The sequence below is a fragment of the Sphaeramia orbicularis genome, chromosome 2 (assembly GCF_902148855.1).
Source record: "Sphaeramia orbicularis chromosome 2, fSphaOr1.1, whole genome shotgun sequence".
NCBI lineage: Eukaryota > Metazoa > Chordata > Actinopteri > Kurtiformes > Apogonidae > Sphaeramia > Sphaeramia orbicularis.
In genome coordinates, this window is record NC_043958.1 from 3,418,910 (window position 1) to 3,446,267 (window position 27,358).

General features: G+C 35.8%; 1 protein-coding gene across 1 annotated transcript; it reads left to right on the forward strand.

Annotated features, from left to right (window-relative positions):
• The first annotated feature begins 470 nt into the window (after window positions 1–470).
• arhgap1 (Rho GTPase activating protein 1) lies at window positions 471–26,055 on the forward strand. The gene is made up of 13 exons (XM_030153331.1): window positions 471–595; window positions 12,997–13,208; window positions 15,204–15,302; window positions 15,407–15,494; window positions 17,139–17,270; window positions 18,308–18,394; window positions 20,361–20,459; window positions 21,416–21,523; window positions 22,423–22,499; window positions 22,679–22,756; window positions 22,855–22,983; window positions 23,105–23,208; window positions 24,160–26,055. The coding sequence occupies exons 2-13, from the start codon at window positions 13,088–13,090 to the stop codon at window positions 24,325–24,327; spliced, it is 1,290 nt and encodes a 429-aa protein (XP_030009191.1). The 5' UTR covers window positions 471–595; window positions 12,997–13,087; the 3' UTR covers window positions 24,328–26,055.
• The last annotated feature ends 1,303 nt before the right edge of the window (window positions 26,056–27,358 follow it).

A 27,358-nucleotide genomic window follows, 5' to 3' on the forward strand; every position in this document is an offset into this window, starting at 1 on the left:
GTATATATATATATATATATATATATATATATATATATATATATATATATATATATATATATATATATATATATATATATATATATATATTTATTTATTTTTACAGAAATTCCTATGTACTTGTACTCTACTGAACCTGTACAAATGGCAATAAACTCTCTTTATCTATTTTCCTTTTTTTTCTCCTTTTTTTAACGTTTTTTTTATTACAACACAAGTTATGCTCTCTCTCTCTTTATTTATAAATATATATATATACACACACACACACACACACACACACACACACACACACACACACACACACACACACACACACATACATACATACATACATACATACATACATACATACATACATACATACATGTAAATAGTTCCATATGTTAAGCTGCCACCAGAGGGCGCATAGGCATCGAAGATGCTTTTATTTTGAAAGGCTCATGTTAAATACAAACCGTTTACTTTTATTATGAAAAGGTGTGACCGGAAAAGGTGTTGACGCAGATTGTCGCTGTCAACAGAACTGAGCAGGTCTGCGACATCCACAGGCATCACGAAGCTCGGCGGCTGATTTCGAAGCTCCTCAGTCACGGTAAATAAAATATTCAGTAAGTTGTAGAGTTTGGAATGAAAACCGGAACCTCAGAGTGTGACTTTTGTGGACGTGTCCGTGAATGCTACATGACCAATGTCACAGGGCTAATGTTTAGTGGTGACATATCTGTACCAGGCTGCGGGATAACACTGAGCTAAACGGAGCTTTTGTTGTCAGTTTGCTCATTAATATTCAGATTATAAATACTGCTAATTACGTGTTTTTATCCAAACTATAAATCCGTACATTCCAGTTTTGCCGAAACAGGTTGCTAACATGTTTTAGCATTACAACACATCTGTGCTATGGTTAATTTAAGCTAAGTTAGCTTGGTTAGCTAAAATAAGTAAAAATGGTTTTAACTCACTTAAACATTAAAGTTAGATGAATTGCTTACTTTACAAGTCACTTGTTGCTTTTACCAGGGGAAGTATCAAAAGATGTAATGTCGGACAGAAAACTACCGTGTCCTTGAGTCTTTCTTTTACTCTTGCGACATGATTTATCTGTTTACTGATCAGGAGACTGAGCAGATATTAATACTGTCAAATCCAGACTGTATCATAGTGTGTCCAAGTCATCTGAGTTCACTTCACTGTGATATGATCTCAGGCAGGTCAGTCCAGTTGAATAATAACATAATGACCTATAAATAATGTCAACACCAAAGTTTTCTCTGTTTTAGAGTGAAAATACATAAATAACATTATGAAAATGTTTACCTCTACAAAGTATCCTTAAAAATGTGAATAACATGAATAACTTGAAGGTTCTTAAGAAAAATAAGTGCAATTTTAACAATATAATCCTTCAGTTTATCATTTACAGATGTGCATTACAACTTACAGATCACAGTGGATCTACAAACACATAAAACATTTAGTAACAGGCAGAATATTGTTTAACTTGCACTTCATTTCATGAAGTATGTATATGAATTATTCTTTTTTTCCTCACACTAAAATAAGTCATTTAAACAAAAACAAAAACAAAAAAAACATATTTGAACAAAATAAACAGTAACAAGAGTAAAATGTGTACAAAAATGTGAGAGGATCAGAACAGAAATTAATAGAAGAAATCAACAGATATGAACAAATTAAAGAGTAACAACAAGAATACATCCACAAAAATGAACAAAAATTTGAGAAATATCAACAAAATTATGTCAAAATTGCACTTACTTCTCACCACATTTCATTTTGTTCATATTTGTTCAGGTTATTCACATTTTTGTGAAAGGATAGTTTGTAAATGTAAAAAAGTTTCATGTAATTTTATTTTTTTACACTAAACAAAGAGAAAAATTTTGAGTTGTCCTTATTTATAGGTTTATTTGGTTAGTATTTTTACTTCAGCTCATATTGGTCTGTATGTGGAACCTGAACTAAAATCATTTTAACATCCTTGATTGTTAATATCAGAGTAATGTGCATCTCTTTTCTTCTTTAAATTCATGGTTATGCAGGTTCATGTGTGACTTTGTGTTTGAAGCTGGCACTTTTTTTTCACTTATTTCACCAGTGAACATATTTCTTTCACTCTGTCATTTTAATTTTAATTAGGGAAAAAACGACCTATTTTTCAATTCAATTCAGCTTTATTTATCCCTGAGGTGGAATTAAACAGGCACAGAGAGCAGCACATTAGACATAAACAACACAAAAGAAATCTGAAATAAACATATACACATACACATATCATCTAGTGCAGTTTGGTGATAAAAAACCTTTACTGTAGTAATAATTATTAATGTTACTCTTATAGCTGTCGTGATCATTACATCTCACCTGCAGTGATTAATAGGTGGTATATGATATTAAGGCAGCATGTCTAATTTAACCCATCATAGGTTTATCATGAACTCAAGTATTTTCAGCCTCTCGCAGTAACATTTCAGATCTGTAACATTGTGTTTTGTGCCACCTGTGTTATCTGTAGGAGCAGAGTTAATGTGTTAATGCAGTTGGATTTTATAGCGTCTGTCCACGTAAAAATGCAAGTTTGGTTTGTTTTTGCATCTCTATCTACAGCTACTTTCATTTTAGAATATAGAAGCTTTGACTTGTAAATACACTTTGTCAAATCAACAGTGCAGAACACAACATTAGATATCAGTAATGTGCAAGACTATTTTCAGTTCATTATGAAACTACAGTGGGGACAGTTAGACTATGGTGAGCTGCTACAGTTTATTTATTTATTCACCAACATCATCGCAGTGAAAACCACCGTTACAGCAGGTTTATATTAGTCACTAACTACATACAAACTCATGACCTTGACTGCAAAAGCTATATCAGAATCATAATGATTTTTATGAGCCAAATACTAAGTCGTCTCTCTAGTGAATTATAAATTGTGTGTTAAACATCTTCCTGATGGCAGAGTTGATGTAATTTGTAACCACTGTTAAGTTGATTTTTCTTATCAATGGAGTACTTTGAGTCTGAAGTATCAGTTAAACACAATACACACTGTTGAAGCCAGCAAAACACCTACCCAAACTAAATGTTATCGCACTTTTAATCATATAGTTGGACAATACTGTCATTAAAAACCTACACGACGTCATGAATTGCGTAAATATAAGTGGCTTGTTATCTGTATGCATTATAAGCTTTCCGCATGTATGTTCATGCTGCGTAGATCTTGCCATAAATTGACACGTGATAAAATGGCGTTGAGTAAGGATAAAAATGCATACGTATAGCACGCCAAATGCCATAAGTACTGGTGTGGCATACAACGCAATTTCATGAGATCAGTCTGTTAAAATCACCTTATTTTAATTTAAAGTGTTTGCAAACCAAGTATTACTGGACTTTGATGTTCATTTTGCAATACTTTTAAAAATAAAAATGTCAGATACACTACTTTTGCATTAATTAGGCTATTGAATGTTGAATATAACAATGTGATTAATCACAAATTCGTGCAATTTATGTATTTATTTATTTGTAAAGTTTATTTGATAGGGAAAATGCAATTACATAGTAAAACTTCTACCTGTTACAAACAAGCTGTAGTATCTGATGATTTACATAAAGAGGTATTAGCTGTTGTGAGTTTCCATCTCCAGTCCTTAGTCAGGCTTTTAGCAAAGAAAGAAAGAAAGAAAGAAAGAAAAGTAAAAAACATTTAAGGTTGCATAAAATGACAATGTACAATCACAGATGTTAACAAAAAATATACACATTTATACATATACATACAATACAGCATATGTAAATATTTAAAGTAACATAAAAGTTACATAAAATTACAGTAAAATTAAAAGTGTTAAAAATGCTCACATCTCTGATTTTGTTTTAGCCAGCCTTTGATGCTTAATTATGATTAAGAATGTTAATCGTTTCCCAGAACTATTATAACTGCAATATACAGGGTGTCCTAAAAAATGGACATAATTTGCGAAAATGAGAAGCAAAAAGAGCAGACACATTTTAAACAAATTATTAGGTGATGAAATTATGTCAATTTTTTTGGGAGACCCTGTACAAAAAAAAAATTTGGAAGAAACAGAAACGCTGTACATGTACTCACGTTTGAGTAAGTTGCTTCCATTTTGCATGATGAATTGTTTTTGTTTTGGTTTTTTTTTTACATGTGCAGATGTAAAAGAACCAAATAAATCAGATTAACCTGTATACATGCATGAACACATCGGAGTATTGGGGACAAATCCAGGTGTATTAATTTGATTCCTCATAATCAGATTATACTGTTTATATGATCATTAATAATCTGATAACTCCACACATCAGATATTGATCAGAGTCTTAATGTGACTGTAATCCGGCTCAGTGACCGTAACAGTCATTTCTGTGGATTTTAACGCTGAAGATCGAAACTGACATACACACCAGCAGGCCAAGCAGTGGTTAAAGACGTACCTTTATGACTTCTGCGGTTCCAACTGAAGCATTTTAATGGTTTCAATTCCCCAGTTTGATTTGTTCTGAAGAACAGGTTGACTGAATACCCCTCATGCTTCTCCCTTGTTTTGTTTCCTTGAAAACTCAGCAGAATTTAAAACAAAAAGTGGTATGTTGAGCCTTTTCAATCTATAAAATGCAGATTTTTTAGAAATAAATATCAGATTTTTATGCCTGTTATCATCGGCATTGTTGTGTTTCCTTACAGTTAAGTCATATATTTCATATTACATCTGAATCCAGGTGTTAATCTGATTTCTCATAATCAGATTACTGCTGTTATCTGATAAAAGAGATCAGATTATATTGTTTATATGATCATTAATAATCTGATAATGCCACATATCAGATCAGGATCAGAGTTTTAGCGTGGATGTAAACCGGTTCAGTGTTCGGATGTATCTTGGGTTGTAAAATACTCCATTTGGAAATGGGCCTGATGCTTTGCGGCCTCTCAGCTGGTTTTGTCTGGAAGTTCAGATGTCGAATTGATTAGTGCTGAATGTGTGGGCTTCCAGCTGCAGAGCTTTTCCCCCGCTTCATTTTTATCTTCGTGGTTCCAGAAACAGAATGATTGAGCTTTATTCTGCAGTGTAGTATTCCTGCTGCCCTTTTTTTTTCTCCCTGATGGAACAAATTTCCCACCCCCCTGGAGGACACTTTGACTAAGCTGCTTTTCTCTGCAGTGATAGAGGAGAGGAATGAAGGGGGCAGGGTGCTGTTACTACACTGTACCGGCGTCTACAAACCATTCCTTCCTCCTGTTCAACACAATGGAAGTGTTTGTGCTGCAAATGCGTCATATTTCAACGTAATCCTCAAACAGCGGCATTTGCACACAGGTGTCGAGCAGTAGACCACATTCTGTCCTCATCACCACCGTATGTCTGTTTTACTAATTGATGACTTTAATTGCATGTTTCATTATCTGCAGTACGGGTGTCAAACATACGGCCCATGGGCCAAAACCAACCCACCAAAGGGTCCAATCCCTCCCGTGGGAGGAATTCGTACAATGGAAAAATTACACTGAAGATATTAACAATCAAGGATGTTGAAATCATTTTAGCCCAATATGATATAAAGTGGGGCAGACCAGTAAAATACTATCATAACATCCTGTAAATAAGGACAACACCACATTTTTCTTCTTGTTTTAGTGTGAAAGAAGTAAAATTGCATGAAATTTTGATATATTTACAATCTATTCTTTAAACAGAAAAAAAAATCTGAATAACCTGAACAAATATGAATGACATGTAATGTCTGAAGAAGTAAATGCAGCTTTAAAACATAATTTTGTTGATGTTTTTCAGAATTTTGTTCATATTTGTGCATGTTATTTGTTTTATATTTTTTGTTTATTTCTGATAAATTTTTCCCAAATTTTTACACGTTTGGTAAATTTTGTAATTTTTTCCCCCCTTATTTCTTGATTTATCTTGTTTTTTTTTTTAAATTTATGTAGTTTAATTTCTCAAATTTTTGTATGTTTTGTTCTTGTTACTGTTTAATTTGTTCTTATTTGTTTTTTTGGGTTTTTTTTTTGCTTGTTTCTGTTCATTTTTCTCAAATTTTTAAAATATGTTTTGGTCAATTATTTAATTTCATTTTTGTTGATTATTTTGTAATTTTTTTACTCTTTTTTTTTGACATATTTTATATTTTTGTTACTATTAATTTTTGTTGATTTTTTTTTGCTTGTTTTTGTTAATTTTTGTCAATTGTTTGAATATGTTTTGTTCTTCAATTATTTAATTTCATATTAGTTGATTATTTTGTAATTTTTTTGCTCATGTTTTTCATTTTTTTGTACATATTTTATTCTTGCTGCTGTTTATTTTGTTCATATTTGTTGATTTTTTGGTCATTTCTTGTTTATTTCTGTTCATATTTCTCTTCTTATTGTTTATTTTGTTTATATTTGTTGATTTTTTTTGTGTTTATTTCTGTTCATGTTTCTCCAGTTTTCTGCCTGTTTTTGACATTATTTATAGGTTTATTATGCTACTGTTTTACTGGTCTGACCCACTTGAGACCACATTGGTCTGTTTGTGGCCCCTGAACTAAACTGAGTTTTACAGCTCTGGTCTACAGGGATGTACATGTTATACCAGAACTCTACTGGAAATCATAGCTTGTAATTGTGTGACGGATGGAATCAGCGTGGTTTATTTTCTGAGGCTGCAGCGGTCCACTGGCCAACTGGATAAACAGATTCCTGTTTGTCCGACTGGATGCGTCATATCAGGAATCTCATTCACTTCCTTACATGGTCTGTTGCCTTGAAAATCTTTAGTGATGTAGTTGAGTGGTCTAGCCCTTTTTCCATGGGGGAGATGTTGTGTTTTGATTCCAACTCAACATTCTGCACATAGACGGAGTGTAAAGCGTTGTTTCCTCCCACTGTGCAAACACTCCCATGTTGTCCTTGTGACGCAGGACATTAAACTTCCTTATCTACACCATCGTTGTCTTTGCAGGCTGTGATGTACAGATGTGTGGTACGTTTTTGGGCAGATAGAGGGATTGGATACATGATTGACAGCAGTAATTATCAATCGCAGATGAGATCAGGTAGATGGATACACTACATGGACAAAAGTATTGGGACACATTGAATTCAGGTGTTTTCTTAATTTCTCTGAACATTGATTTAGTTTTTTTTTTTTTTTTTAAATCTATGACTATGATTTTAGATGTTCTACCTCCAAATTTGTAAAATATTTTTCATGCTCTGACTGTAAGTAATATTTTTTTTACCACTACTAATCATCTACTTTCTTCACATCTCACTGAGGAAAAAACATCTCCCATTAAACTTTAAGGAAATATTGATGTTTTTTATCTCAAATCACCATGAACAGGACATCTTACAGCTGTAGACATGAAGCGTCCCAATATTTTTGTCCATAAACATCAACATTTCTTTGAGTTTTAATGGGTAGAACATTTAAAATCATAGTCATTAGATTTAGATCAGCTTAAATTTAAAGTGTCAAGAGATAGCTTTTGTCATGCTGTGGCATTATATTAATAAAATTTGATTAATTGATTGATATGCATATGCAGAACCATATGAGGGTCTGAGTTTCGATTTTGTGCCAATTGAGTCCCTTAAAACAGCCCACCGTCTACTATATCGTCACCTTCCTAAAATATTTGCTATAGTCATTCATTGTTTGACAAAAATGAGTTTCCTGCCTAAATCATCAAATACTCAGTTTCTGGTGAAGTTTTTTGTGTTTTCTGAAAAATCTGAAAAAGAAAAAAAAAAAGACTTAAGCAGATAGCTGTTAGTAATCAAATAATTGTAATAATCAGATTCGATGTGTTTACATGCACTTTAGAAATAATAATAATAATCGAAAACCCCTGGTTTAGACGTTTCGGTCCATTATCAGATTTCTTTCATTTTCCTGTTATTGTCTTCCGCTCATGTTTGACTACATGACTTCTGTTCTCTGCGATTTTTGTTGTTTTTACACATGTGCAGATGTAAAGGGACTAAATAAATCAGATAAACAGGTGCACATCCATGAACACATTGAAGTATTGAGGACAAATCCAGGTGTGTTAATCTGATTTCTCGTAATCACACTAATATTATCATTATCTGATCATTATCTGATTTGTGGTGTTACCAGATTATTATTGATCATATAAACAGTATAATCTGATCTGTTTTATCAGGTAATAGCAGTAATCTGATTATGAGAAATCAGATTCATGCATGTATACCTGTTAATGTGATTTATTTAGTTCTGTTCCATCTGCACAAGTGTAAGTATATAAAAAAATCTATATATACTGTAGAAAACAGACTTGACAATAATAGGAAGTTTGATTCTACAGTCACTACATCTGAAAGAAATCCAATAATGGAATGAAACATCTAAACCAGGGTTTATGGATTATCACATTTCTGTGATTTCTTTAATTTGCACATGTGCAGAACCTGACAACCTCGCAAATTCAACTTGTTGATTCTTGATAGAAGATGCTAGTGACATACAGGTACATTGGTTCTATTTTTTTATTCAAAGCAATGGTTCTTCTGACCTTTCATTTGCTCTGTTGAAAACAACACTAATAATACCGTTCTTCCTTTCCGTAGGATTTATCAATAACAACCAAAGGGTATAAAATCCCCAAACTGATCTTTAAATGTTTGGACTCTGTGTTCAGTCACTGAGTGTCTTCACAAAGATAGAAAGACATGCTGTTTGTGTTTGGTCGGTAAGCAGCAATAGGCAATAGGCAGCCTGGGTCTGTTGGTTTGTAGCAATATTTATTTAAAGCAACATGCTGTCACCCGGCATAACATCATACTAGAGGGAGAGCAGAGGCAGTGTGTGTGTCACCAAAAGAAAGCAGGGAATCTTAGTGGGGGTTGGGAGGTAAAACAGGAAGTGTGAGTGTAGAAAAGAGGGAGAGAGTTAAGTGTGAAAAGAGAGGGAGATGCGGAATCATTAATTTGATGCAATTACATTATTCCACTGATGCACTGAGTGGTGGAGTGTGTGTTTGGAGCTGCTGCAGGCCGTGTTCCAATGCGAACTCTAGCAACTTGCGCAGAATATTACACAGCAGCAGCAGCAGTGCGTCCCCTGTGCCGCACCACTACCATGTTTGCACACTAAGGGAAGTGTATTAGTGTTACAGGAACTGACAGGAGCACGATGGATGATGAAAGCGGTTTGTCAGCATTAACCACAACACATATGTCCAATCAGAGCGTCCCCTTTGGAAGTCTGGGTTTTAGCAGACCGGGTTATTTTGTGAATGAAATCATGTGCATTTGTGATAAAATTATCACAGCACCCTAAACCCAGTTGCCCCTGGTACAGCTGTAGTAAAAGTATTACAGCCTCTTCAAGCCCAGTTGCCCCGGGTACAGTTCTGTTGTGTTGCCATGGAAATGCTACGCGATGCTTATAGCAATATGTGCATTTTATACATCCATGTAACCAGAAGAATGTCAGCTAAAAGAAAGAAAGAAAACCAGCCCTTTAATGGTCTAATCTGTAAGCCAGTCTGAGACCAGTGTATGTCATGAATAATTTAATAAAACAACAGAACAATTAGACAAGCGTTACAATGTTTAGCTAACAGCGCTAAGCTAACATTAAACAGATCCAACAGTACAAGGATTATTTCCGCTGATGAAACTCACTGAATGACACAAAGAAGAACAAAACATTAGGAAGAGATATTTTATACATTTTGTGTCTTTTTTTGTTTTTTGTTCAAATAGTTTGTATCCAGTTTTGGTCATTTTATTGATTATTTTGTACATTTTCTTGATGGTTTTTCTCATTTGTTCCTTCATTTTTTCTACTTTGTTTTATATTCATTTTTATACATTTTGTTGGGGTTTTTGCTAACTTTTATTGACATTTTTTATTGCTTGTCCATTTTTGTTTTTGTCTTGGTGTTTTGGTTCATATTTGATTACTTTGTTCATTTTCTTCCTCTGTGTTTATTTTTGTTTAGTTTCTTGTTCATTTTCCATCTTGTATTCATTTTTTTTGTTAATTTTTTGTTCATTTCTTTGTCAATTTTGTTAATTTTCTGCATGATTTTATTCAAACAAGCCTTTAAATGTTCAAATCTGTAATCCAGTCTAACAGTGTGAGACCAGCATATATCAAGGATAATTTAATAAAACACAAAAATGAGACAAACTGCAGCGCTAAGCTAACGTTACTAAACTAACAGCGATAAGCTAACACTAAACAGATCCAACAATACAAGGATTATTTCTACTGATAAAACTCACTGAATGACATGAAGAAAAAAAACATTGTTGCTTTATGAAGAGATGATAATGAATGTTGTTTTGCCTTTGCTGTTTTCTGATTATAACCTGATTTAAATGAATGAAACTTCTATTATCAGTTAATCCATTGTCTTATGTTACGTTGAAATGATTCCCACTGGAAACAAATAGACCAGGGTTTAACAGATTTACATACAAATTGTAAATACAACTAACAAATTATTTACAACAATTTCTTTTTATCTAGGATTAAAAAAAAAACAAGTCTAAATAATCAATATGATTCTAATATTATGGAACATTATATTTGCTTATTGCTCGCTCTGTGGTCTCTATGTAAATTTTGCTGAATTGAGTTTACTTACATTCATTAAATAAGTAAAATGAGGAAATAATTTTGTTTCATTTGACAAGGGCAGGGACATGTTTTGAGTCATTTATAATCATACTGTGTGAACTGTATAACAAGGAACACTTCCTCAAAGAGCAGTGGGGAACATTAAATATTTTTTTTCTCATTGTTAGGGGAGTTATCATTTTTTTTTGGCTACATAAACTAGTGTCAAAAATAGACTTTATGTACTCAAACGAACTACAAAATGAGTGAAATTAGGAAACGATTTAATAAAATATTCATGCAAATGGTGACGATTAGTCGGTATATTTAAAATGAACAAACATTCTAAAATTAACAAACTTTTACAACATGATCTATAGTTGGAGAATATTCTTGTTTATATAAATACTTATATAAATTCCAGACTTTGTCTTTTACATTTCATTTTGTAGTTATTAGTTATTTTTCTACCATTCTTTGCACTTGCCTGTTGTATGTTGCCACTGCTAGCAGTGAAATTTCCCCATGATGGGATAATTGAGGCTTATCTTATCTTATCTTATCTTATCTTATCTTATCTTATCTTATCTTATCTTATCTTATCTTATCTTATCTTATCTTATCTTATCTTATCTTATCTTATCTTATCTTATCTTATCTTTCATAAATTCTTTACAGCATGTGTAAGAGCTGGGTGATATGGCCCAAAAATTAAATGTTAATTGATTAGTTTTAATGCTATGGACATGACGGTCTGGCTGAGGATATACTAACGGAAACATTTTGTGTCTAAAATATAATCCTACTTTTCATTTTATTTTCTGTAGATTTCAAAGCCTGTACATTTCCACTTTTACTGTCTGCAAATAAGTTAAGTCAGTTCTTCTTTTTTACTCAAATATTGGTACAGGAGTAAAGGAAGTGTGGACACGTGCCACTGCTGGTCTTTGCTGCAGGGTTGCTAGGCAACAGGCGACCTCCGCTGCGTTGCATGGTTGGTGCCATTTGATGCTGCAGAGGTGAACGTGTAACTGGTGCAGTTTCATAAGGTCAGCAGTGATTCAGCATCAGACTGTGGGTTGGTCGGTGGTTGTTCATACTGGATGACTGGTTTCAGAGCTAACGAATCTCATTAATATGCGCTGACCTTCAGCTTTAGTCCTGCTGTTGGGGACTTTTTCCATTTTTGTTTACTGTCTGGTTATCGGACTCAAAATGAGCAAAGCTTTTAGATCAGGTTACAGCTACACCTGGGGATTCAACGCATCCCCTTAACCATAAAAGTTGTGTTTTTTGTGGCCACTGTAGCAGAAGGTGAGGGGGTTCACCACTGGATGCCACTAAATATCACACATTGAATCACACTATGTTGACACTGCAGGTAAAAGTGGCCCAAATCTGACTTTTTGTAGTGTACTGTGGTCTAGTAACGATTATGAAACCACATAAAGAACGTGTGTTTGTTATTGGCAGCTTCTCTAGTTTTATCTGATGGAGGCCGGGTCAAAATGACAGGAGTTCCTTATTATACAGTTGCACAAAGATACATAAATGCAAATATTTAAGAATTAGGCAATGATTAGTCATTTTGTTGCAGATAAAACTGACCAAATATGCTTTTTTTTACCCATATGTGATTTTTTTTTTTTTTTTTTTTTTTTTTTGTAAGACAGTATGAACAGCACAAATCAGATTTTTCCAAATTAGTCCAAGGACACTTTCATATTTGGTCCTAAATTGAACACATATTGGATGTTCTGCAATGTGACTTCAGTCTGAATGGTTACAAACACCACATCTGTGCTGGAGGAGGAAAGATCCATATTTCCCTCCATAAACACAATTTGAGGTCATTTCAGGACTGTAGACTGATCACACATGAGTCTGAAACATCACATTCACATTATAATCTGAACAAACACGCAAAAAAAGTAATTTTTCAGAACTGAGCATTAAGACCTGCAGTGTGAACATTGTGTAAGAAAAGTGAGCTGGTTTCTGTTTGTTAAGAATATATTGAATATTTTCTGGTTTCTTCTTCAGTTTTCAGAGTATCTTTGCGTTGTTAAACAAGACATTTGTGGATGTCATCTCACAATTTGTCAGAAGTTTGGTAGAACGTAGCCTAATCAGTTAATCATCAATCAACAGATTTACTAAAAATGAAAATAGTGGCTATTTTTTAGTATCTACTCAGTTCGGTTGGTTCCTTTAAAGTACTTCAGTGTGAATCCCAGGGCTGATGGTGATCTCCTCCTCAGTGTATTCCTGTCTTCATCATTGACTGTAAAGTTCTGACACTGAACCAGGCTGATCTCAGCTTCATGTCCATCTCTTCCAGGACTCTGGCTGCTTCTCTGTGGACATTGCAGCTGTGTGTGCATCTCAGACATCACTGTGCTGTGTGTGTGTGAGTGGGTGTCAGCGGTGTGATGTCTTCGGAGCTGCTGGTAGATCTGGGTGAAGACCCGGCGGCGCAGTTAGGTCAGCTGAAACTGGCAACGCTGGAGGACCAGCAGTGGCCCGCAGATGACGCAACACTCAGCAAGTCAGGTGAGAGGGATTGGATTCCAAAACTGGGTCATAGTGGATCAGTTCTTTGGTATCGCTGGTCTTTTTGTTTCATGATCCTGCAATGTCATCACGTCAAATTTGTCATCAGGTCATCTTTGTATTTTGGTTGTTTCCTCTAAAACCTGGTTGTATTTGACCAGTAAAGACGACACTAGGACCATTTACAACAGTTACAACAAAGGGTTAAAGACCTCCAACATGCACGAACATTCAACCACAGCATCCAAATAAACTGCACCAATGGAACGCCTCTGATTGGCTGCGTTGGAGATGTGTTTGCATATTTAGTTTATAAATTACAGACGTGACAGGTGGCACTGATATAATTAACTGAACATAAACCCAGTGTCCATCCAGTGTCATTGTTCCAACTGCATGGGTTTTACTGGTGAATCAATGTTGCAGAAGATGACGGTGTTTCCACGGTAACTATGGAGCCTCTGAACGTCCAAATGGGTCATATCTGATGACCATGAAAAGATGACAAACTGTATTTTACACCAATTATTTACATGTATTGATAGGATTAGTGGATCAACAGGTATTAAACAGTTTAGGGCCATATGCTTGACACCACTGGTTTATACAGTTTTGTTTTATTTTTTTATATCTTTTAATTTTTTAACCCATAAAGACCCAAACATCCACTGGTAACCAAAGTCATCTACTGATGTAAAATGTTTATGCAACTCAATTGCATACTTCTACACCGATACATTTTTAATGCACAGTATCGTTACTCGTTACAAAAATAAATGAAAGGAAATTTGGTGTTTTCCCCACTGAAGTTTTCAGACCAGCCAGCCTGTTGTCGCACCAGTTACACTGGGAACCAAAGAGCTTGTCTGTGAACGGCCTGCGTTCATACCAGTAGTTGAACCCATGACGCGCCATCAACAGAGGCTGTTGCTTCACCACCAAAACAAAAAAAAAAGGCCATACGAAAGCGGATGTGGTCATGGCAGAGAAAAGAATAAGTGCTATGGATGGCATCATGGACTACCTGCGAGCATTTGTACGCTTAATACAGATCATTATTTATCTGCACTATGCCATGCAACAACATCTGCTGTGGAGAAGAAGGCAGCGACGTCGAATCCACAGATGTAACCTCAGCAGGACAACATGGATCAACCCAGTGACGTCCACTCATGTTGTCATGGTTCGCTTAGAAAAACCACGTTTTACCTGGTGCCTGTCAGGAACCAAATTTTCAGTTCCCGAACGCTCTGAATTCGGTGTGAACACATCAGCCGGTTTGGCATTCGGTGCGGGAACCCAAACCAGCACCGATACGGTTCTCTGTCGGTCTGAAAACAGCCTGAGATTACCGGTGACTGCAACAAAGTCAGGAAACTGATTTAACATTGGGCCTCAATGGTTTAGACTTTAGATTCCTTGTTTATGAAGTGTAATGTAGGCTCCATGTTTGGAGGTGCCACATAGTTCTCTCCTCTCCTCTCCTCTCCTCTCCTCTCCTCTCCTCTCCTCTCCTCTCCTCTCCTCTCCTCTCCTCTCCTCTCCTCTCCTCTCCTCTCCTCTCCTCTCCTCTCCTCTCCTCTCCTCTCCTCTCCTCTCCTCTCCTCTTTTATTCTGACATTTATAATACTAGCAGTATCCTGCTCCTGTTTAGGTTTTTGAAGTGTATGATGTAGGTATCATTTTCAACATTTGGACTGCTTGTCTTTTACTTTACCATGCTGTAAAATCCTGGATAAACTTTATAATATTCAAAGTTCTGACTGCCTTTGGTTGTTATTAACATTTACTTGTACTTTTGCTTTCATTAGTTGAGTACATTTAATTGTAGATTACTTAAGTACAGTAAATACTTGATACTGACAGACTTTAACTGAGTATCATTTCAGTCATTTCTTTGTATGGCACCTGCACGTCTACTCAAGTGTGATTTTTCCAGTACTTTATACAACACTGGCAGTGTGTCATGTGTGTGTTTTGTATTTTGTGTTTCAGAGACGGACATTTCCCAACCGTTTGATGCCGCCTCCCCCCATCTGCCCTGGGACCACCCCTTCTATGACATCGCCAGGCATCAGATCATCGAAGTAGCCGGTCGGTCCTCCAATCACAAGCCTTCTGTCACATGATACCACCATGCTGCTGTACTACAACTACTACTGTACTGTTGTTACTCATGTGCATTCTGTGTCTTGTAGGTGATGATAATTATGGCCGGAAGGTGATAGTGTTTAACGCGTGCAGGATGCCCCCTCAACATGAACTGGACCATCACAAGCTGCTGATGTAAGAATACCATGGTCATGGAGTAAATTTGGGTTTATACTGTGTGGTGTTGGCCTATTCCAGTAACAATATCTGAAAAAATACGGCCCTTTATACTTAAAAAGGTTCAATAACAGCCCGAGACAAAATTCTGATATGAGTTTCACCCGTGAACATCAGGTGTTTAAGTGATTTATCAGCATTTATTATAATATTATCCTCTGTATTTTACATTTTTCACCATAAATCATGTATTTTCCTGTAATTAATTTAGATGTTCATGAAAACTGAGAGCAAATTCAATGGTTCAAAGACCAGTAAAATAATAACATGATAACCTGTAAATAATTCCAACTCTTAACTCTAAATTTTTCTGTTTTAGACTGAAAAAAGTAAAACTACATGATGAAAATGTTTACGTCTACAAACTATTTTTTTTTTTTAAAAATGTGAATAACATGAACATGACATTCCTTCAGAAAAATAAGTGCAATTTTTAACAATATTATCATTTACACATGTGCATTACAACTTACACATCACAGTGGATCTACAAATACACAAAACATTTAGTAACAGGCCGAATATTGGTAAAAGTACACTTATTTTTTTGAAAAAGACATTTCAGGTTGTTTAGATGTAAACAAATACAAAAATTTGAGAAAAATCAACAGTAATAAACAAAAGACAAATTAGCAAATCTAAACAAATTAAACCACAAAAAGAACAAAACGTGAACAGAAAAATCAACAGAAATAAACTAAAAATAACAAAAAAGCAACAGATATGAGCAAATTAAGCAGTAACAAGAAGAAAACAGGCACAGAAATGAACTAAAATTTTAAAACATCAACAAAATGATGTTAAAATAAAAGACATTTCAGGTTGGCCATGTTATTCACATTTCTGTGAAATGATAGTGATGTAATTTAACTTTTTTTTTTTTTTTGCTCTAAAACAATGAAAGAATTTGGAGTGATCTGTATATATCATTTATGATGTTATTATTCACTTTAGATCATATTGGTCTGTCTGTGGAACCTGAACCAAAATGGGTTTGACATCGCTGTTCTATTGTGTTTAAAATGGGGGTGGGGGGGGGGCAAAGGAATTTAAAGTAAATGTAAGAAGATGAGGCATGTGATCTAGGCTTGTATCAGAACTGCATGAGGAATGTGGTAGTTAGAGTCTGTCTCCAGTAGATCTGCATCTCGTCACACTTCCTGAAGCAATACACACTGAGGAATGTGTGTGTTTTGTGTGTTGCTGACATTCAAACGAAGCCAAAGGCCACTTCAGTGTCATCTGAGTGTCATTTAAGGCATCTTTTATTATTGGTGTTCTGGTCGTTGTTTGCACAGGTATCTTTTGTTTTTTTGTTAACTCTCTTTTTAATGGACGTTTTTGCATTTTAACAACATAGAGAATCAGTAATACAGCAAAACAGACCCACTAAACATGAGAGAGAGAAAAAACAACACCAAATCCAAATTATATGACAAATAATTAGAAAATACCACTGGGAGTTGAAAAGGAGTGGAACCAGCAGTTACTGTATACTCTGATTCAGCAACTGTTTCCACTTTTTCCACTATCTTTCATATTTTTCAATAGAATGTCACAGAGAAAAGGTTCTACTCTATGTATTATTTCTGTTTTGTGCAGGTATCTTAAAGGAACACTGGATCAGTACGTTGAAAGCGATTACACTCTGATCTACTTCCATCATGGGCTGACCAGTGAAAACAAACCTTCCCTCAGCTGGCTGCGAGACGCATACAGGGAGTTTGATAGAAAGTAAGTGAATTAAAATGTTCAAAATAAACAGTAAGATCAGTGGAAAGGGAATGGAACTGCACAAACACCTTCCCTTTTAAATCAGGCTCATCACTTCAGTTTTAATGCATGTAAGGGGAATTACACTATATGGACAAAAGTATAGGGACACGTTGAATTCAGGTGTTTCTTTTCTACGAAACAATAAGGACAAATCTCATAATATAGTTTTATATTGGGATAAATATCATTGCATTGGTTAGTTTGGTTTAAATTGTCTTAGCTTCCAAAATGCCTCAAAGATGTTTTTTATTTAATTTTTCTCAACACTGATTTGTATGTTTTTTTATCCAAGACTATGATTTTAAATATTCTACCTCTAAATTTCTAAAATATTTTTCATGCTCTGACTGTAAATAATAATTTTCTACCACAACTAACCATCTACTTTCATCAAATCTCACACAGGAAGAAACATCTCCCATTAAACTTTAAGGAAATATTGATGTTTATATCTCACATCAGCATGAACAGGACATCTTACAGCTGTAGACATGATGTGTCCCAATACTTTTGTCCATATAGTTTATAAATATCAATATTTACCTAGAGTTTAAGGGGATATATTATATGGGGATATTTTAGAAATGTACAGGTAGAACATTTAAAGTTGTAGTCATGGTTAAAAAAATCAGTGTTGAGAGAAATTAAATAAAAACCATCTCTGAAACATTTTGGAAACAAAGATAACAGTTTAAACCAAGCTAACCAATTCAATGATATTTATCCCAATATAAAACTATATTCTTCAAGTGTTTTGTATCCCAGACCCCTGTTAGAAAAGAAACACCTGAACTCAACGTGTCCACATACTTTTGTCCATTTAGTGTACCATTGTGAACCCTCAACATCAACACTGTTTCCAACCAGCTTCAACCTACTAATAAAACCAGTCCGACAACCCATGACAAACCTAACAACACAAACAGGATGAAAACAACCTAGAACATGTAGCAAAGACATAAAATGACATAAAAATGTATTGTTGTTTTTTTTAGGTATAAGAAGAACATCAAAGCTCTGTACATCGTCCATCCCACCATGTTCATCAAGACTCTACTGATCCTCTTCAAGCCAATTATCAGGTGCTTTTCTTACTGTACTTTTACACATTTGATCTCTGTTTGTTGAATCCTTACACCAGTAATGTGTCATGGTGGTTCAGGTTGTTTTCCACTTTACTAATGTGACAAATTATGGCACATCACTAAGGAAATGCTGACCAAAGAAGTGACCTGGTTTTCTTTGGTCGGCGTGCTGCGGTCAGATGAGTTCTTCATTTGTCTCTTTTGTGGGAAAATACTCCTGTTCAGCATTTTGAACATGCTTGTGCTTGTACTGTCAGCATTTATCACTGAAAGCGGCTTTACAGTGACAGGAAATTCACTCAAAGTAGGTCTCAGCTGGTTTTGGCCAGTGCTTTGATGAGACAGAGTTGAACTGCTTTGATCTAGTTGGTGAAGTATAATGCTGCAGTGCCATCTGGTGGCAGCAGGGGAAAACTACAACAACGTCCTGGTTTGACTGTGGCTGCACTTTTTTTCACACTGCAGATTCGACTCACAGGTTGTTGGTGTTCGTAGAAATCCAATCCCTCAAATGGGATGAATTTATGAAATGCAGAAATTACGCTGAAAATATTAACAGTCAATAATGCTGAAAAACATTTTAATTTCACTTGATGCTGGAGCTTTTCCCAGCTACCAATGGATGAAGGCAGTGCTGACATAGAGAAAAAAAACCCTTCATTCTCACATATGGGTGATTTATGCTACATTCATACTCCAGGTCTTAATGCTCAATTCTGATTTTTTTTTTTTTTTTTGGCAAAGTTGTTCAGATTATAATTCAAATGTGATGCCATCAGACTCATGTGTGATCAGTCCACGAAGTGACCCACATGTGCCAAATACGATATTTGTTTCTATTTATGGAAGTAAACATGTTTATGTACATTTCAGTGACGTAAAAGTGGGATGAAATGTGGCATGACTTTTCAGACTGACGTCGCATTGCAAAACATCTGATATGAATCTGATTTAGGACCAGATATGAAAGTATCCTGGGTCTGATTTGGGAAACAAATCTGATTTCTGCAGTTCAGACTGTCCTAAAAATCAGATATGAGTCACGTATGGGTAAAACAGGCATATTTGGGCCAGTTTTACCCGCAGCGAAAAGCTAATCGCTGCCTTATTTTTATTTAGTTATCTTAACTTTGTGCAACTATGTAGTAAGGAATGCCTGTCATTTTGACCCCGGCCCCATCAGATAAAACTAGAGAAATAGAATAGAATAGAATAGGATAGAATAGAATAGAATAGAATAGAATAAGTATTTGTCACTGTCACAAGAACAATGAAAATCAGTTTATCACCAGATCTTAAAGAGTAAAAAGAAAGACCAACTATCACACAAAAATTATACTGAAAATATACACTGAAAAGTATTAACGATATAGAAAACTACAAACAAATACTAGCATATACAAAATGCCAACTCCATACTACAGATAGAAGAAATATATACAACATATAGAAGATAAATACAAGGTAATAAAGGATATATACAAGGTAAAATTTAAAATAAAAATAGTATTGCTCTGAGGTAAAGTGAGTAGTGCAGATTACTACAAATTTAGTATTAGCGTTTGCGGGGGGGGGGGGGGTTTGGGGTCCCAGCATCTCCATTACCTGTCCAGGTATGGATCAATAATCTGATTACTGTAGATTTTATGAGTTATTGCAAGATTGATGAGAATGGTGCAGCTAACTTTAGCATTTGGATATTATTTGTTAACGATAACAGTATTACATTTTTTTCCATTGATATACAAATACATCTGATTTAGGAACACATATGAAAGTGGCTAATTTGGGGGGAAAAAAAACAAAACAGATTTGTGCCCGTCAGACTGTCCTAAATAAATGAGATATGAGTCGTATTTGGGCCAGTTTTCCCTGCAGTGTGAGCATAGCGTTGGAGCTGCGTCCTGAAGCTGTGATCGTAGCCGACATTACTGTGAAACTGACGCTGTGTGTCTCTGTGCAGCTTCAAGTTTGGACGGAAGATCAACTATGTGAGCTATCTGAGTGAACTGGAGGATGTGGTCAAGTGTGAGCAGCTTCTCATCCCAGCCCGAGTCAAAGAGTAAGAGCTGCTTCTCAAATCAATGGATAAGAATCTAAACATGTCATAGATAGATAGATAGATAGATAGATAGATAGATAGATAGATAGATAGATAGATAGATAGATAGATAGATAGATAGATAGATAGATAGATAGATAGATAGATAGATAGATAGATAGATAGATAGATAGATAGATAGATAACCAAATACGACACCTGACTCTTCATTTTCTTCTGAGGTACATAATAACGTCGCCCTGACAGCATTAACGTAAATCTATCTTTAACCCTTTATCGGGCAAGTAACTATTTTTGGTAATTTCCACACACATTACAAGGCAGTGAGTCACCAGTCTCAGGTCCAGTGTGGTCTCCAGGGTCTGTAAGGTCCACCTCTGCATGAACAGTGAGTGGACCTGCTTTGTTAGGTACCATGAAGTAATGGTACTAATGTAAGGAATGATGTTCAAAGGGTTAATGTGGATGTGGACGGGTGTCTGGATCAGCACGCGTGTTGGTCTAATGTTAGAAAATACAAGTTCCTTTCACCTTACATGGGTTTTTCTTGTATTTTTTATATTTACTTCTTGTATATATATATTTTTTCTATCAGTGTATTTCTATCAGTGCCCTATAAAGGGTTAAGGACATGGTCTGGTTGGTTAATATGGGTCAGGGTTCTGGTTTTCTGGACTTTTGTTTCTTACACAAAAAATTCAGGTCTTTCAGTTGGACTCCAACAATTTTGGAGCAGACCCTAAAGATGCCCATTATTTAAAAAAAAAAAAAAGGTGGAAAAAATTTCAATAAAAGAACAATAAAAACAACATAAATAATTTTAGAAACATTACAAGACTTCAGTTTCCGCTCCTGGTGGATTCTTTGTTGACCTTTTCTGACCAGTGTATTTTTGTCATGCCATTTTCTTCTGTTCTACCTGCTTGATAAACGCGTTTCTGAATCTCTGTTTCAAGGTACGACAACAAACTGAGAGCGTCTTTGAAACCAACCACCCAGCCCCCCATGTCTCCGCCTCGCAGCCCCCCCCTTCCCAACCAGGTCTTCGGAGTGTCACTTGTTCTGTAAGTCGATAACTGCCCACACTAGTGCAACAGCTCTCCTGTAACTACACTTAACTTCTTAATCAATAAGTAGTGTTTCTGAACATTATTGGAATAAGAGTAACAAGGTTGTAATCTATTACCTTCACAGTTCCTCACATCTTGATTATTGTAAAGTGGATCCAGTTCTTACACTGTCACTTTCAGCGTATTTTGTAGGTTTGTAGTCCTGAGATTTAAAACACAGCGATAGAAAATATATATTATTTTGCATATAATTTATTTATATTTTTACTTATTTATGAATTTATCTTGTATACATGTAGGTATTGATCAGGTTTGATTGGTTTGATACTGGGAACTGTTATATGATCAGTGTGTGTACAAACCACTGGGTCTTAGACAGTCTTAAATGTCTTGAATTTACAAATCTGCATTTAATGCCTTTAAAAAGTCTTTAAAGGGTATAAAATTTGATGTGGTAGGTCTTCAGTTATGTTGGCATAACTGTGTTCACTGGATTTTGTCTAAATGTGTCTGTTAAACATCCGAACTGGAAAGAAAGTAACATTAGCCAACTCAGTTCCCCCCGTTCCAACCTGATCATTTATATTAAAATTAGGAACCAATTATCATTAACTCTGCAGCCTGAGGTGGTTCTGTGTACAGTATGTATGTAATATTCAGTCTCTGCTGATGTAAATAAATATATTTTCCTAAATTCTAGAAGTCACAAATTTTTGTCTGTATGGCTGTGAAATGGGCATAAAATTCTGTTGTAAGTCGTGTTAAAAAGTCTTAAATTTAACTTGTAGAAACCTGTAGGAACCCTGAATATAGCTGAGTCTGACTGAAGTGCTTTACCATGTGTATGACTTGTGCCATATGAACACATTTGCCTTGTGTTTTCTATGTTTCAGTCTCAGACAGAGGAACCCAGATGGTGATCCAGTTCCAGTGGTGATGAGAGACACCATCAGCTTCCTTTCAGATCAAGGTAACTGTTAGTGGATGCAGGTGTGGAAACACAAACAGAAATATGACATAGGAGGCTACGTTATTGTCTGACCTCGTCCTGTCTGTCGGTTTAAGTCAATAGAATGTTTTGTCCATAGAAACATGCTTTGTGCGTTAGTATTGGATGCTAAATGATACTGATCCCTTGGTGTTTGTCAGGTTTGGAGATTGAAGGGATCTTCAGACGATCTGCTAATGTAACTCTGGTGAAGGACGTCCAGCTCAGATACAACTCAGGTAAAAACAGCTGCTTTTATTTATGTGTGTGTTTGTCCTCTGTTTTACTTCTGAGTTTTCTGCCTCTCATAAGTGAATACACGTACGCTCCACTGCAGGTGCAGCCGTGGATTTCAGGGAGATGGAGGACGTCCACTTGGCTGCTGTGATTCTGAAGACGTTCCTGAGGGAACTGCCCGAGCCGCTGCTCACCTACCAACTGTACAACGACATTGTCAACTTCACCTGTACGCCCACACCATCACCTGTGTCACTACTGAATGGGTCTCTAGTAACGTGTCCCAGGACAATAGTGCCCACTCACCCGCTAATTGTACTGTGTGGTTTTTTGTTGTTGGGTGTGTTCAGCTGTATCCAGTGACAGCCAGGTGATGGTTATGAAGACGCTGTTAGAGTCACTGCCAGAGGAAAACTACGCATCACTGAGATACCTCATCACGTTCCTGGCACAGGTACGGCAAACACACACATCTATAATACAGATCTAGAGTACACAGATAATACAGATACAGAAGCCCCTCAGGTCCATCAGTCTACCAGTGTTAGCATTAATCATCAGCTGTTAACCCTTTATGGACAGGTTGTGTCTCTGGTGCCGCAATTTTGAGTGTTCTATGAATGTGTTTTGCCGTGGTTTGGTTGAGTTTTGCTTTTTTTTCTTCACCTTTTTTCAGTGTTTTTATCTGTATTTTTCTGTTTTGCATAGATCATTAAGAAAAGATAATATAAGACTTTATTGATCCCCTCATATACAGTGTAAAACATGAAAAAATATCAAGAGAAAAAGAAAAAAACCTGCTATTTATATACATATTTATATAAATTTAGCTTTAAATTTAGATAATATATACATATTTACAACATGGATGCACATGCACATTGTTAGTTGTATTTTCGCTGTAAGTATATAAATGTTTGTGTGTTTATATACATGTAAATATATAAGCAATGAGCTAGCCAGGGCAGAAAGATGCACTGTCTGCAAAAGAAGCAGATTATGAATGTTTGAGCTACAGAGACGATCACACAGAAGTGACTTTAAATGACTAAAAATAAGGAGCTGTAACATGGACACAGAATGTCAAAAGTTTATTTCTCTAATCTGATAAAGCTTGGTTCCGAACATTTACAGTTTTTCATAATAAATATGATTAAAAATTCTTTTTTTTTTTTTTTTTTTTGCTATGTCACACTGTTTTAAGGATTTATTAAATGTAATAATGATAATTAATGGTCGGATATTGAAAGTTAAGTTCCTTCCTGAAAAAAAGATGCAAAAAATTGGCAAAAAGACATTTTCTTACATTTCTCACTTTTTTTTTTCTTTGCAAAAACAACATAAATAAATCTTTTATCCTGGTCCTTCATACATTAACTTCCAGAGTCCTGTGTCTGTTTTTTAGGTATCAGCCAACAGTGAAATCAACAAGATGACCAACAGTAATCTGGCCGTGGTGTTCGGCCCCAACCTGCTGTGGGGACGGGACAATGCCATGTCACTCAGCGCCATCGGGCCAATCAACAACTTCACCAGAACCCTGCTGGACCAGCAGCATCTGGTCTTCACCTAAACCCCCTCTTCTCCCCTCCGCCCTGCATTTTCTCCTTCTCTACCCAAGTCCTTTGTTCCCAATCGCCTTTAGGGCCCCAGCATTTAAAACTCCATCCAGACATCACACACAGACACAGACACACAACAGCATCTACATGTACCCCCCCGTCAGTGTTAACACTGTGATTAGCCTGTTAGCGGTGTGTGTCTTGTTTCAGACCATCTCGTCTGCTGCTGGGTTTTGGCCCCGTTCACAGTCCAGTTCAGTGTCGAATAACTCTAGACGCTGCACAGACCTCAAATGGAAATGGAAATGGTACTGCAGTGAAATACGTCACCCCATATCTACGGCTTTAAGCACAAACAAACCAGTCCAATATCTGCTCTCATGCAGTGGGTGTTGATAATGTAGCATTTGTCAAAAACAACAGGAAACATCCCATATTTTTAACTTTTAACCTGGAGATGCTCTTCTTAGTTCTGCTGAAACACCAAATCATACATAGTGGTTTCCTCCCTTCTCACTGTTGAAACTCATTTTAGTTCAGTGAGTTTGTAGAAGACGTAACAAAGTCAGGAGGTGAATCTAAAGGGTGTTTTCCACCTGTTAGTTCAACCAAGGACCAAAACAGGGACCATCTCATTGCATACTGTACATTTGGTTTAGTTTATTTTGATATGACATCACACATTGCATTACATACATGTACTGTGTCCAACATCAGCATGTTGTTAATTTGACTTATGTTTAACCCTTCGGTATCCGGTCCATAGAGGTCCTCCTAAACACCAAAAGCGCGTAATCTGCATAGCCGCATAATAATGTTACTTTTCGTACAGTTGGTTTTTACCTTTTACATTTTTTGGTATTTCAACTTGAGCCATAAACAAAAATACCAAATAGTCAATAATTGTCATATTTTTTAGCTCTTTAAATGCCATATTCAGAATTTTTGTAATTTTTTTAAGTAAAACATGCCTTTTTTTTCCTCCAGTAGACTACATAAAAATTGGATTGGTGTTTTTTGGTTTGTTTTTTGTTTTGCAGCCTGGCACATGTCAATGATTAACAGCAACATAAATTAATATGAATTATTGTTTTTTGTGTCAACTTAAATGCTAAAATATGTCAATGGACATTTTTTACTCACTTCGGAGAAGGGTGTTGGCATAGTAATTTATAAATGTGCTGATTTTAGTGGCTAGGTCAGAATTTAAAAAATCATCAACAACTTTTAAATTCTGACTTAAAACAAATTGTGAAAAATAATATGACCTTTTGTAACATAAAGTGCTAAGTATACATAACACGCTCAGCCAGATACCGGAAGGTTAACTTCTTCCATTTGTTTTCTTTCTTTTTTGGATTCTTGTGATTGGTCTGAATATCCGAACTGTCCCAAAAGGCTTTTCAAGCTGTAAACCGAACCCTGGTTCAATTTAAACCAAAACACGACCCCCTCTTTTGGTCCACATTATAGTCCTGGGGATGTCTGGAAACTGGAATGTCCAGACCTTTGGACATTCTACTTGCAGTCCAGTATTTCTAGTTCTATCCCTGCATGTGCTGTTTTTCCCCCTCAGTCCAAAGCTGAACACAGTCTGGTACCATCTTGTATTTCTGTCGTCAGATCAGAGCCGTCGGAATTTGGGTTTTACAGTCACTAGACGTCGCTGGTGTTTGTCTGTACGTCTGATGTGCTGTTGTTAAACCTCCTTTTTGGTGTTTTCTGCGTAGTGCCAAACAGCCCCTGGCTTGAGCAAAAACACAAAGAGAGCGGCATGGTCACTAATTCTCCGTAATGAAAATGAAACTAGACACATTAAGAGAACGGAGGCGTGACTTTGCGTCTCCGTGGAAGTCTCAGGTGAACTTTAGACGATGAACGTGGTACCAAACGTCCAAGACAATCTTTGAAATGCTGTACTTAAAGCAGCCAGTAGGAAACATGTTAGAAGTGTTTGAAGTATCTATACTGTACAATACGGCGACTGTGTGCATGGTTCTATGTGGCTCTCTTAGATCTGTATTTGACTTAAATATTAACCCATAATGACCCAAACATCCACCATCGACCAAAACCACCTGTTGATCCACTAATCCTATCAATGCATGTAAATAATTGGTGTAAAATGAAGTTTGTCATCAGATATTACCATTTGGATGTTCAGAGGCTCCATAGTTACCGTGGAAACACTGTCATCTTCTACAACATTGATTCACCAGTAAAACCCATGGAGTCTGATCAATGACAGTGGATGGACACACTGGGTTTATGATCAGTTAATGATAGATTTCACTGAAAAAGTCACTTTTTCTTCAGTTTTCTCTGCTTCTGATATAATAACCCTCAACTTTAATGTGAGCTCTTATGAACATCATGAATTAAATATGGGAAAATACATTATTTATATTGAAAAGATGCAAAATAAAAAAGATAATATGACAATAACTGGTGATAATTTACTTAAAAATGGTTAAATGTAGAGGAAAAAAATATTTGGGAACTGACACAAAAGTAGCACTGGGTCTTTACGGGTTAATGTTCACTTCATTTAGTCCCATCCTTCTAATCGACTAAACTCCGACTGATTCACATTTTACTTTCCTGCTCTTATCTTATCTTCTTCTTTTTTTTTTCCCCAACGGTACGGCAAAAAGAGCTGACACAACCCCACGCAGTAGAATCCAGCATTTTCTTATTATCTTGCCAATTCTTTGCATTTCCCTTAAATTCATCAGTACAACAGCCATATCATATCCTGCTCTGCTGCTCTTACTGTCTGCTCTGAAATCCAGTTTTCTGTGACCGGTGTAAAGCTGTTTAAAAAGAAACTCGACATTTCCTGCAGATTTTTCACATGTAAAGCCATATAGTCTCTCGTTCTTTTGTTTTATGTACAAAACGTGCAGGATGTGTTGAATTTCTTTTTTTTGTTGTTTAATTTCTTTAAGCTTGTTCTAAGATAATTTTCCATGTCGATTTGGTGTTTCCTCTCAAAAAAATTGCTTGAACTGATTTTAAATTCAAAGAAATATCCAAATAAAT

Excerpts from the sequence above, each read along its gene's own strand:
- arhgap1 (XM_030153331.1), top strand. The coding sequence starts at position 13,088 with ATGTCTTCGGAGCTGCTGGTAGATCTGGGTGAAGACCCGGCGGCGCAG. Across the intron at positions 15,495-17,138 it reads GACCATCACAAGCTGCTGAT|GTATCTTAAAGGAACACTGG; the intron begins GTAAGAATACCA and ends TGTTTTGTGCAG. Across the intron at positions 22,500-22,678 it reads CAGCTTCCTTTCAGATCAAG|GTTTGGAGATTGAAGGGATC; the intron begins GTAACTGTTAGT and ends GGTGTTTGTCAG.